Source organism: Dipodomys spectabilis, unplaced genomic scaffold (assembly GCF_019054845.1).
Source record: "Dipodomys spectabilis isolate Male_0828 unplaced genomic scaffold, ASM1905484v1 ptg000024l, whole genome shotgun sequence".
Classification (NCBI taxonomy): Eukaryota; Metazoa; Chordata; class Mammalia; order Rodentia; family Heteromyidae; genus Dipodomys; species Dipodomys spectabilis.
In genome coordinates, this window is record NW_024870701.1 from 4,307,679 (window position 1) to 4,319,924 (window position 12,246).

At 52.9% G+C, this 12,246-nt stretch overlaps 1 protein-coding gene across 2 annotated transcripts in view; it reads left to right on the plus strand.

Moving 5' to 3' along the window:
• Nucleotides 1-3,218: 3,218 nt before the first annotated feature.
• Nucleotides 3,219-12,246, plus strand: part of Gata6 (GATA binding protein 6) — a 31,819-nt gene continuing 22,791 nt past the window's right edge. Inside the window, exons 1-3 of one of the 2 annotated variants that reach the window (XM_042675338.1) lie at nucleotides 3,219-3,488; nucleotides 4,818-5,968; nucleotides 10,163-10,329. In XM_042675338.1, the coding sequence (XP_042531272.1) occupies nucleotides 4,858-5,968; nucleotides 10,163-10,329 (1,278 nt within the window). In that variant the 5' untranslated portion in view covers nucleotides 3,219-3,488; nucleotides 4,818-4,857. Of the gene's footprint in view, nucleotides 3,489-4,787; nucleotides 5,969-10,162; nucleotides 10,330-12,246 lie in introns of those variants that run through there. The other variant, XM_042675339.1, reaches the window with a different exon arrangement.

A 12,246-nucleotide genomic window follows, 5' to 3' on the forward strand; every position in this document is an offset into this window, starting at 1 on the left:
CGAATCGTGGGGTGGTGCGGACCAAATCAATCAGCCCTGGGGACAGGCCGCGCCCCGGAACCACCCTCTGCGAGGGGGAGGGGGAGACAGCGCCTTCCGTGGGACCGCTCCCTGGGCCTCAATAAATCCACGGAGAAAAGGTTTCGTTCAAGATTAGCCATTCCCAGAAGAGGAGCGGGACGGGGAGCGGGGGCAGGGGTGTGTGTGTGTGAAAAGGACATGAAAACAAAGAGAATGAAAGAAGAAAAAAGAAAACACAAAGGGGAAAAAAGTAGGGGGATCCTAAGAGCCTGTCTACCCTGATCTCGATGGGGAGGGGTGGTTCTAATCCAGCTGTTTCCCCCCAGTTTGGGGGGTGTCTCTCCCCTTAGCACCCCGGACCTGCTAGCTTGCGAGCCAGCTGAGAGCTCAGAGGAAGGCAGGGCCTAGGGACCAGGAAGGTGCTTTAAACAACAACAACTTGCCGCTGTCTCTTGGGGGTGTCGGGCCCCCCCATGCCAGAGTCCACGAGTCGGAGCCAAGCCGATCGGAGGCAGCCTGGATTTCTGTCCTAATTAACGGTACATGTGAAACAGTTTTGTTTTATTCTAACTTAGCTAACAAGAACAACGTTTCTCCATTGCCACATTTAGTGGGGACAAAAAAAAACAATCTAAAAATAAATATAAAATAGAAAGTACAATGTGTGGCACTGGACAGGGACGGTGACCTATTTCGTTTGGGGGCACTATCACAGTTGAGAGTCTGCAGGGTAAAATGAGGGGGTCCCTTGCCCAACCCATAGAGCCCGAGTGCTGTCGACCCAGTTCGCTCACCTCTGTCCCAGCGGCGCTAGGGTCAGTGGGCCCTGGCAAAGCGACTGTCCAGCGTCGAGAAAGGCAGGCCAGTGCGGGCGAGGGGTTGACTCAGGAAAGTCACTGGTACACCCTCATATTTGAAAAAAAAAATCACACACACACACACACCCGCAGGACTGAAAGCAAGCTCCCACCGGGGCTCGATCTTCCAAGGGCTGAAGTTTAAAGGCCGATCACAGCCTGGACTTAATCAGCGTTATTTATTATTCTTATTTTTTTAATTCCTCTAGCGAATACAATCTTCTAATTTTTTTTCTTTTTTGTAGCAAAATCAAGAAACATTTCCAACCAACTGGACTGAAAGAAAAGGAAATACACACAACCCAGAACGTGACTGCTTACGAATGAGCTCGGGGAATTCAGTCCACTTAACAATGTGGCCACAATTTACCAAAGCACCCCCTTCCCCCTCCTCCCCAAAATAAGCAAGACATTTGAAGTCAGGGTGGGAATTGCAGGGCGGGCCAACTGCAGCTACCTCTTCTGGCTGTGGCATTTCGATCGAGCGAACTCAGGTTAAAATTTAAAACCTCTGGATCCGGCTCCAGTCTCCCTAGTGTCTCCATTCCAGAGTTTTCCTCCTTTCAGCCTTTCGGAAAACGCAGCCACGTAGAAGTTGAGGGCCCCCCCCCCGCAGTGGTGGGGGGGGAGGGGTGAAAAGAGGAATGGAATATAAAAAAAATGACTAAATTGGACGAGAACGGTTTATGGACCCATTCAGTAGCAATTTAAAATTCAGAAGTGTTTAACAGCAATTTACAACGAAGTACGAAAAAGAAAAAAAAATTCCTGCCAAGTTCCTGAATTCCGTTCCCCCCTCCCCGGCAAGGCCAAGCCCTCTCCCCTCGGGGCTCCCGTTCTTGCCTGGGGGGGCGACCCTCCCGGCTGGATTGCCAGTTAACACACCTTTGCCACGAGTCTTCCTTCCCTGGAAATCAGTTTACAATGTAGCCACCCTCCCTTGTTCAGCTCTGTTTAGATCCTTCTCCCTAATCCATCTAGAAAGACACACACACACATACATCAACCCCCCCCCCCAACACACACACACACACACATTTAAAAAAAGTAGCAAAAACAAGAGTAGCAAGTGCTTTCAGGAAGACTGGTGTTTAGAACCCTCAATTGACTTCGATTTACCTGGGGAAGAAAAGTGTTACAATCCAATTTCAATGCTAGCTCTTCCTGTCCTAGTGAAATCTTCTCTGGGCAGCCTTCTGGGTTCACGCCTGTCGGAAGAAATCCTTTTTGTGAGCGAAAGGGAGCGAGACAATATATCACAGCTCCTGTGGCGGACGAGCCGCGCGCGCCTCTCTGCTGACAGATCGGCGCTGATAACCCGGCGATGTTCATTTCCAGTGCCTTGGCCCGCTGTAGACCGTATCAGTTTGTACACAGTTGTGCTCATCGTTTGGAGAGAGAAGAGGGGTGTGTGCGGGAGAGTGGGGGTTGGGACACGGTCTTTCACGCTGGGTCGGGGAAAGGAACCCCCTTCCCTCCGCTTTCCAAGGTCTTACCTGCAGTGGAAGCAAAGCTCAATCGCAAACCACAAAACTCCCGACCTGTCCCGGGACAGAAGTTCATTCCCGGGGCCGCGGCCATGGGCGCACCTCGGAAGACCCCCAGTTTTAACGACCTCAAAGGTTTGCTGGGGCGTGTCATCGTGAACTTTCCTCAAACTGCCCAGGAATTTAGTATGTATTTAAAGATCAGGAGAGAGTTAAGGCGGCGGGGAGGGGGGGACGGGGAAGGGGGCTCTTACTTTTGATCGTAGGAACCCCGATCCCCGGACTGGCCCCGTGACCCGAGCCCTTAGGGTCCCGAGATAGGGTTCCGAAAAGTTTAAGGTCGGGTACGTCCAACTTGGAAGCCAAGAACTCATTGAACCTGGAGGGAGGAATGGGGAAGGACAACCGGGCCAGGCACTTTTCCTCTACATTTTGGGGGCGCCCCTCTCTCCGCAGCCGCGCCCCAGTTTTTCTCCCTCCCCGTGTGTGTGTGTGTGTGTGTGCCCGCGCGCGCGCGCGTGTGCGCAACTGGGGGCGCGAGAGCGAGCCCCGCAGCTGGGGTGGGTGTGGGTCGCCAACCAGGTGTGGGCGTCCTGTCGCCTTCGTCCCTCCCCGGAACGTCCTCGAGTTGGACGTTTCTCCCCCCCCCCCCCTACTTCCCCGGGTGGATTCGATCCCACACCCCGCACGGAGCTAGCCGCGGGGCCCACGCCCGCAGGCAGCGCGGCCGCTCATTGTCTGCCCGGGCGACGCGCTCCCCTCCCCCGCCAGTCCCCTCCCCACCCTCTTTTCTCTCCTCCCCTCGCTCCCTCCTCCTCCCCCCTCCTCCTCCGCCGCCTCTTCACCTCCGCGCCCAGCTGCTGGCTCCGCGCAGTTCCGACCCACAGCCTGGCACCCTTCGGCGAGCGCTGTTTGTTTAGGGCTCGGTGAGTCCAATCAGGAGCGCAGGCTGCAGTTTTCCGGCAGGGCAGTAAGAGGCGCCTCCTCTCTCCTTTTTATTCACCAGCCGTGAAGCGCAGACCCCGGACTCGCGCTCTCCCGCCGGCGCCCGCGGCCTCTCTCCGCGCCCGGGAGCGCCCAGCCCTCCGCCACGGCCCTTCACCACGCACAGCGCTCGCCCCAGGTTTGCCTGCTATTTTTTTTTCCTCCTTCCCCTTCCTTTGCCCTCTCCACCTCCCCCCTCCCCCCCCAGCACTCCTAACCCGTCCCGGGCCCCTCGGCCTCCGGCTTTCCCGCCCGCTCCCGGCCGCGGCCGGCTCCGAGGGTGTCTCTCCCCTTGCTTGTCCGGGAGCGCTGCCGCGGCTCCCGGCTCCCCGGGAGACCCGACTGGTGCTGCCTCGTCCTCTCCCCGAAGGGCTTATCTGCGCACGGCCTTATCTCCGAGTTATCTCGGCGTCCAGGGGCGGGAGCCGATCGTCGGGGCCGCCCGAGAAACTTCTTCCTCGCTCTCTGGCCCCCCGGTCTGTGTATGTGTGTGGGCATTCATTTGAGCGTGGTTATGTCCGCTGAACCGGGGCGAGCTCGACAAGCCACCCCCGAAAGGGGCCCGGTCCGCTGCCTTTGGCTGCCTCCCCACTCCCTCCAAGTCTCCCTGTCATTCTTCCTGCTCTCCCCTTTGGGGTGGCCTCACGCCCCCCCCCCCACTTCTGGCATTCCCCCCCCCCACTCCTGGGCTTTGCGCTCCGCTCCACCCCGCTACGTCGGATTCCGGAACGGTCGGGCCTGTCTGCGGCTGCGGATGACCGCGGGGTGCGCCGGGGTGGCCCGGCCGACGCGCGCCGGTGCCGTACCGACCCGGCCCGTGGCTTAGGTGCGCGTCCTGCGGCCGAGCCACCGGGGAGGGAGACTCCGGCCCCTGCCGGCTCCCCTCGCTATTTCTTTTCAGAGCTGCCAGCTCTGTTCCCCCACCCCACCCCCGACACCCCACTTTCCTAGGGCTGGGCAGCATGATCTCTGGGGCTCGCATTCCAGCTGCTTACGCCCCGTCCGGAAAGCTTTGGGAAAACGATTTTGTATTTTTTTTAATGAAAAGCTGAGGTTTCGTTTTCGGGGACAGGTTAAAGTCTTCCTCGATCGCGATTCCCACGCGGGGGGGGGACCATCCCCGCACGCAGGCCGCGCTCCGGGAGAGAGGGTCCCCGCGGGGGGCGGGGCAGCGTGCGACGGGGCCCCGCAGGGGGCTGCTCACTCCCCTTTGTGTATCGGGGGCGCCCTGGGGGCAGCCTCGCCGCCGCCGCCCCTGGGATCTGCGGAGGAAGGATGCTGTCGAGGGGGTGGGTAGGGAAAGGGCGCGGGAATCTGAGCTGGGCGGACGGGCGTGGGCGCGGGGAGGGGGGGGAAGGAGGAGGTGTCCCGATCCTTCGAGGGACCCGATCGCTGGCTGCTTGATGGGACCCCATTCTCCCCATCTTAAAAGGTCTCCGTTTCCCCTCCCAACCCCACTGTGTCTCAGGAGCTAGACGTCAGTTTACCGCAGCAGCCCGGGACGGTGGATGGCCTTGACTGACGGCGGCTGGTGTCTGCCGAAGCGCTTCGGGACCACGGTTGCGGACGCCAGCGACTCGGGGCCCTTTCCTGCGCGGGAGCCCTCCACGCCACCTTCCCCCATCTCCTCGTCGTCGTCTCCCTGCTCCCGGGGCGCCGAGCGCGGGCCCTGCGCCGCCGGCCTCTGCAGGACGCCGCAGGACGACGGCGAGGCGGTGGCGGGACCCCCGGCCCGCTCGCTGCTGCTCAGCCCCTACGCGTCGCATCCCTTCGGGGCGGCGCACGGACCTGCGGCGCCCGGGGTCGCGGGCCCCGGGAGCGCTCTGTCGAGCTGGGAGGACCTATTGCTCTTCACTGACATCGACCAGGCCGCCACCGCCAGCAAGTTGCTGTGGTCCAGCCGGGGCGCCAAGCTGAGTCCCTTCGCCCCGGAGCAGCCCGAGGAGATGTACCAGACCCTCGCCGCCCTCTCCAGCCAGGGCCCAGCCGCGTACGACGGCGCGCCCAGCGGCTTCGTGCACTCCGCGGCCGCCGCGGCTGCGGCTGCAGCGGCCGCCAGCTCCCCAGTCTACGTGCCCACCACCCGTGTGGGTTCCATGCTGCCCGGCCTGCCCTACCTGCAGGGGGCAGGCGGCGCGCCCACCAACCACGCGGGGGGCGCGGCCTCGCACCCCGGTTGGCCCCAGGCCTCGGCTGACAGTCCCCCGTACGGCGGCGGCGGCGGCGCGGCGGGCGGCGGGGCCGCGGGGCCTGGCGGAGCCGGGTCGGCCGCGGCGCACGCGTCGGCGCGCTTTCCCTACTCGCCCAGCCCGCCCATGGCCAACGGCGGGGCGCGGGAACCCGGGGGCTACGCGGCGGCGGGCAGCGGCGGCGCGGGCAGCGGCGGCAGCCTAGCGGCCATGGGCGGCCGGGAGCACCAGTACAGCTCGCTGTCGGCGGCGCGGCCTCTGAACGGGACGTACCACCATCACCATCACCACCACTCGAGTCCTTACTCGCCTTACATGGGTGCGCCTCTGACCCCGGCCTGGCCCACAGGACCCTTCGAAACCCCGGTGCTGCACAGCCTCCAGAGCCGCGCCGGAGCCCCGCTCCCGGTGCCTCGGGGTCCCAGCGCAGGTAAGAGTCGCGCCGCAGGGTGGAGATGCGGGCCTGAAGGTGTAGGGTGGTGCAGGGGGCTGTGGAATAGCCGATCGACTGCGGGCGACGTTCTCTGGCTTTCCATGATGGATTTTGGGGGGGGGGGGTGTTAGTGGCAAGATGGCTAGGGGCTGATGGCATTGATGTGATGGTCTCCTGCGAACTGTCTCAGGTTGCTGTCCAGACCAGAGAGCAAATGCGCATTTAGTTCTCAATGCCTTAGAGAAGTGAGTTTGGGGGGTAGGAGTGGGTGGGTGCGGGGTCTTGATGAACATTGATTCGGGAGGGCAACTGGGAAAAGGTGAGGTTGCTGTCAGGGGCCTGAGCTCAACCAGTGGCCCAGGTACGGAGGAGTAGAAAAGTGAGATTGCTCTTGGCTAAGTTTGGAGCACGTGATCCAGCCTCTTTTTCCCCCCTCCCCCCCCCCCCCAGGTGCGCTCACGTGCACTCACGAGCTCATCCAGTTTCACTCTCCAGGCATGAGTGGTGTGTTGTCTTGGAGGTAGAGGACAGTCTGAGACTTAGGGATCCAGTTGTCTCTCCTCAAGGGAGAAATGGAAAGGAAAGATGAGAGAAAGGCATTTAGATTTGCAAGTTGAGTGAACCTAGCCCCAAGGACAGCTGGCTTGGCGGGCTTTGGGCTTGGCATCAGCTAGCAGAGGTCATCTCGTGGCCAGGTCTGGGAGTTGTGCACATTAGGCGCCCTCCCTGGTTTAGCCCAGTTTCCATACTTTCATTCTGGTGTCCTCTGGGAAGACAAAAATGGTCAAGTATTAGAAAAAAAAAAAAAACACCTCATTTTGGAAAGTGCTTGGTTGTGCTGTGAGGGGAGGATGTGCTTCAGAATTGAGTGCATTCACAGGTTTCCCCCTTCTCTTGATAGTTCACCCATTAGGCAGCTTTTCCTAAGGAAAAACAAAATTTTTGGTGTTTTGAGGGAGTTGAAAGAGACCCCAGATTCACAGAAATGGCTGAGAAAGAAGGGAGACACTGATGGGTCCTACTGGGTTTTCTGGTATCCTAATACAGGATACTAGATCCTACTGATCTAGATGCTGGTACTAATCTAGATAGCATTTAGAGACAATGAGTCCATTAGGTTAGACGAGTTAAGTGTAATGTGTTGAGGAAAGCACTGGAAGTCCCAGTGGCCCCAAAGTGAGGAAAGTGACATAACACCGGGAGAAGGCCACTGATTGGAGAATGCATCCTTAACTTCACTTCTTCAAAGGTCTCTAAGCCTTGCCACTCTGATTTCCTTCCATCTGAGCCCTCTCTGGGGTATATCTTCATCACTTGAGCAAAGGGGGTTGTTACCTTTCTTACTTTCTTATTACTTAGGGACTTTTCTTATTACTTAGGATTCTCCAGGCTGGGAGAGAGACCAGGAATCTTAAGCAGAGAAGTAGTTGGCAACGTGTGACTTGTATCAGTTTGGGGGTCCTGTGGGAAATGTCAAAAGGCTATGTTGTGTGTGTGTAGGATGTAGCTTGCTTGACTTTGAAATTCCTAGCCCATAGGTTTGAAGCTTGTCTCAGGATGGTAAGCTAGTACAAAGATAGAATCAAGTCTACAAATGATCGTAGAAATTGTTAGAGGAATCCTTACGGAGAGGATGAGAGCAGGTTGAAGTTGGTTTTTGCTTTAAATTTATTAATTTAAATGTATTGATTTTTATTAATAATTTTTATTTATTAGTAAGTTGATAAAAATAAATTTATTCTTTGGCTCATTATTTTCACCATCTGAGCGTGACACGCACAAGTTGTAGAGTCAAAGTTAACAAAAAGTGGGGCATGTGGTTGAAGGGACAAATTTTGCATAGTCAGTTCAGAAACCATAATGACACACCAGTATTTGGGGTAAGAGCTCAAGGGACTCATAAACAGGAGTTGTACTGACAGCTTCCAGCTACATCTTTTTTCATTGTCCTTTAATTTTTTTGTTTATAAAAGGGATGCACAAGTCCACTTCTTTTTGGACAATGTCACCCCCTTCCCTCATTCTCTATAATATTTTTTTAGCAAGCATTTTTTGGGAGGCAAATTAATTGGTGTGAGCAAACACAGGAACTGAATCTCAAATGCAGTGCTTTATTAACCCCTTCATTAAGGCTTCTGGAAGCGAATTTTCTGACCCTGTCCTTGACTGCTGGTGGATAGGGTGGGGTGGGCTAGCCCTGAAAAAGTCCTGGTCTTCATAGCCCCTCATTCTCTGGCCTTATGCCCACCTAAGCATGCTCCATTCGATGGCCTTCTAGGACCCCTGGATGGAACTTGTCACTCCCCAGAGACACCCAATTAACCACTTAGAACAGTAGATGTGTGCAGCCATCACCATCAAATTTAGTCATTTTTATAAAACACTTTAGTCATTTTTCATTTGAGTTAGATTTGGTGCTGCTTGACAAGCATGCTGAGAGATTGAAAAAGAGTAAGAATTTTTATTTTGTAAAAACAAGGTTTCCTAGATTTTACTCATTCACAGTGGACTTAAATTTTGCCTTTGGGGTTTCAAACGTCTATGGAGTTTCTGTGTGGGGCATTCACTCCTTCTCCCTGGAGCCTGGCTTTATTCGCCGGCCAGCTGTTAAGGAGGCTCTGGAGGCCAGGCACAGGGCAGGGATTTGCAGGGAATGCCCCACAAACTGAGCACCAGGGCTCGGATAGGTAACATTTTAAAAGTCAACAACAAAGACAAATACCTTGTTTAACTTCAATGTCCTTGAAGTCCTGTGCGTTTTGCCGTTTTGCCGTGGCCAATAGTAGGTTTTAGGGCAGAGAAGAATAAATCTTTTGTCAAGTGTTATAAGTTGCATTATCCCCAAGACAACTTTGAACCCAGCCTGGGTAGGATGCTAGTTTCTTTTAAACCAATAAATAAATAGATAAATAAAACAAAATCCCCTCAGGGAATAGGAAGCACAGGTTCTTTTAGCAGGGAGACTGTTTCTAGGGAACTAAAGCATTTTAATGCTGATTGTATTTAAATCTCTTTACCGTGCTATTGATGGTAGACACAAACTATTAACGGGGGTGGGGTAGGGGGGAGAATTGGACTGAGTAGAAAGGTTTAGGTCACACTTAATGTACAAATAAAGCCTAAGGTGTGATGTTTATTTACTTTAAAATATGGCTCTTAAGTATTTAAGAAAGCTAAATTAGAATATTTAGATACTCTAACAGAAAGAGCACTGAACAGACATTCCCCGCTCCCCAAGTCTGGTTTATAAGTACTTATATCATTTGAGAGAATATATTTATTTTATATTTAACCTTGAGGGGAAATAATTGTTGTAAGGCTTACTCTTAGTTTTTTTTTTTTAATGAGCAGAGTAGTTGTGAATTTCCAAAAACCAAATAATTAGAAAGGTATCAGCTAAATACACCTAAAGTCAAAGAATAAATTAGAATTTTTGTATCAAAAGTTGAAGATGGCTTTATTTATTTTTAGACAGACCTTGGTAATTTCATTAATCTGTAAAACATCGACATTTGGTAAGGAAAGTTTGCAGATTAGAAATCGGAATATTTTTTAGTGTTCCATCCTCGTAGCGTGCAAACAAAATCTGTTTAAACTGTTAAGTGGGTTTTTTTTTTCTTAAGAAAAATAATATGATTTTTCTCTTTCTCCTTGCTAGTTAAGTGTCCACAGAACCGTAATTTTAGTTTATCAGTTGTCTGGAGTGGTGGTGGTGGTGTTTGTTGTATTAGAAAGTTGCATAAGAAGAAGGAAAGAAACTTCTCTAAAACGACGTGATAAGAGTTTGTAACAGGGCGTCGTGTGTGTCCGGGGGACTTTTGTGGGTGGCAGCGGGGGGTCAGTAGTCAGTGTTAATAATACCCTGCGCCTAGTGCGGCTTTGGCAAGTGGTAGATGGTAATTAGGGTGGAAGGCCCGGAGACGGAGCTGACCTTCCCAGAACTCACCTGAGACTCCGAGGGGCTCTCCAGCCCTGCCCCCGGCTCTCCAGGGCGTGCTACCGGGGTACCCAGGGGGTGCAGGGGTGTGAGGCAAATGGTGGGCAGATCCAGTGGGGAGGAGCGCCGTCCCGGGGGGCCAGGGCCAGGACCCCCGGGGACTCAGCTCCAGCCCTGCCTGCGGGAGGTTCCGGGATCCATTCCTGTTTCCGCATCCCGGCCTCACCCTGTCTGCCGCCCCTTTGCCAACACAGACCTGCTGGACGACCTGCCCGAGAGCCGCGAGTGCGTGAACTGCGGCTCCATCCAGACGCCGCTGTGGCGGCGGGACGGCACCGGCCACTACCTGTGCAACGCCTGCGGGCTCTACAGCAAGATGAACGGCCTCAGCCGGCCCCTCATCAAGCCGCAGAAGCGCGTGGTAAGTGTGCTCGCCGTCCGCGGGGCACAGGTGCGGGCACGGCCAAGACCCCCGTCCCAGCCACGGAGCACCGAGACGGCTTGGCCGGCCACAGCCGCTGCGCGTCTCCCCAAACTGGACGCACACGCACGGGTCTTCTGCAGGGACCCAAAAGGAAGGAGTAGGCGTAGCTGCTGTTCAAGTGCCAGATCTCTAGTTTATGTACCTTTAGATGTGTTTGGCCTGTGCACTGAAATCATTCCGGAAGGATGCACAAGCTCTTAGGAACGAAGGAACCAGGCTCATTCGGAAATCTCCATTGGCTAATGGAACATTGTGGGTGCGCCACCCTCTTCCCTCTCCCCCCACAGCCTCGCCCGGGCTCCCTTTTGCTCCTTTGTCTTTCTCTCTCTGGATGGACTTCTCCATCCCTTATTTATCCTGAGAGAAACAAGGTTTTAGCCCCCAAACGCCAGAGTCTTTTGAGTCTGGTGAAAATGAATGTGTTTTAACCTCGATTGTTTTGAAATCTGTTGAGTTCAGAGAACCACAGATCTTGAGAAAAATGTGGAGTCTGTATGGTTTTACATCAAGGACATTGACCCATTCCAAACACATTTTGCCATGGTTTTTATGTAGGAAAGTTGTGATTTTCTTCAGGGATTATTTTGCGCAATCATTGCAAGATGGGCTATCTGCCACTGTAGGGACCCCACTCTTAGGCTAACATTTGTTTAGTCAAACTACTCATACTCTACATACCTTTTAATGCAAAAGGTTTTCCAGTTAGATGCCAGACATCTTAAGTATTCAAGTAATTTATTTGTTTCACTCCAATTAGCAGAACAAATGCAACACATATAATTGTGTTAAGTAGATTAAAGTGAAATAATTGCATCACAATGTAAGTCTGACACCTTAAAGAGAAGCAATTCGTTTTATGGTTGTTTTGTTTTTAATGCATTTAAAACAAGGAGAGGCTGAGATTAACTTAATGGGTGTTTGTGCCTTAAACTTGTTAGACTCTCCCACAGCTTTGATTGAATTTTCTTTAAAAGATATCCTTACCCAACAGTGTGTGACTCCCTGTGGTTTTCGTTATTCTTTTTCTTTCTTTGAGACCCAGCCTGGTTTAGTAGCTGCCTCAGGTTGGCCTTGAACTCTTGAATATTTCTTTACTTGGGGAAGGGCAGCAGGGATGCTCACCACGACCAAAAAAAGAGTAGTTAGAAAATATATATCCCAAGGGAGTTTCTTGTTTTCATGAAGCAGACAATGCTTGAACAATGGAATTATTATTTTTGAAAGGCACTTTGAGTGGAGTGCTGAGATTTGAAAGGTAACATTTTTCCTCCCTACGGAGCAAAAATGTAGTGTAATAGTAGCAATTTGGGTTCTTGTTGAATTATAAATAAGGCTTACTCACATTTATATTTAGATCCTGCACTTATTTTGTGCATTTACCAGTGAAAATAATCCTTAGTATCAAGAAAGCCCCCCCCCCCCCCCCACATTTCTGAATCTATTAGTTCTGTTTGTGTGGCAGGTGTCTTGGCTGTAACCAAGGTCAGCCAGTGTGCTTTGTAAATGAGTTATAAATTGTACCCATAGTAGGGTGTGTCACTAACAATTAGTTCTCCTTGTGGGCTTCTTATTTATGGTTTTGATGGATCTGGCTTAGTTTTCAGAAACAATATTGAACTGGAGTTTGTTTAGCCAGCAGTACAGAACCAATTTGGACTTGTAATCCATTGCAAAATAAGAGCTTTATGGTGTAACTTGAATTCCTTGTCAGTGAGGAATATAACTGAGATCACTTGTTGCAGGCAACTTTTATAACCCGTTCACCTTCATTTCACATGTTTATGAGCACTGGCTTCACTTATGATCCGAAGTTGACAGTCATAAAGTTCTTTGTTATAATGGCAACTTCTGATA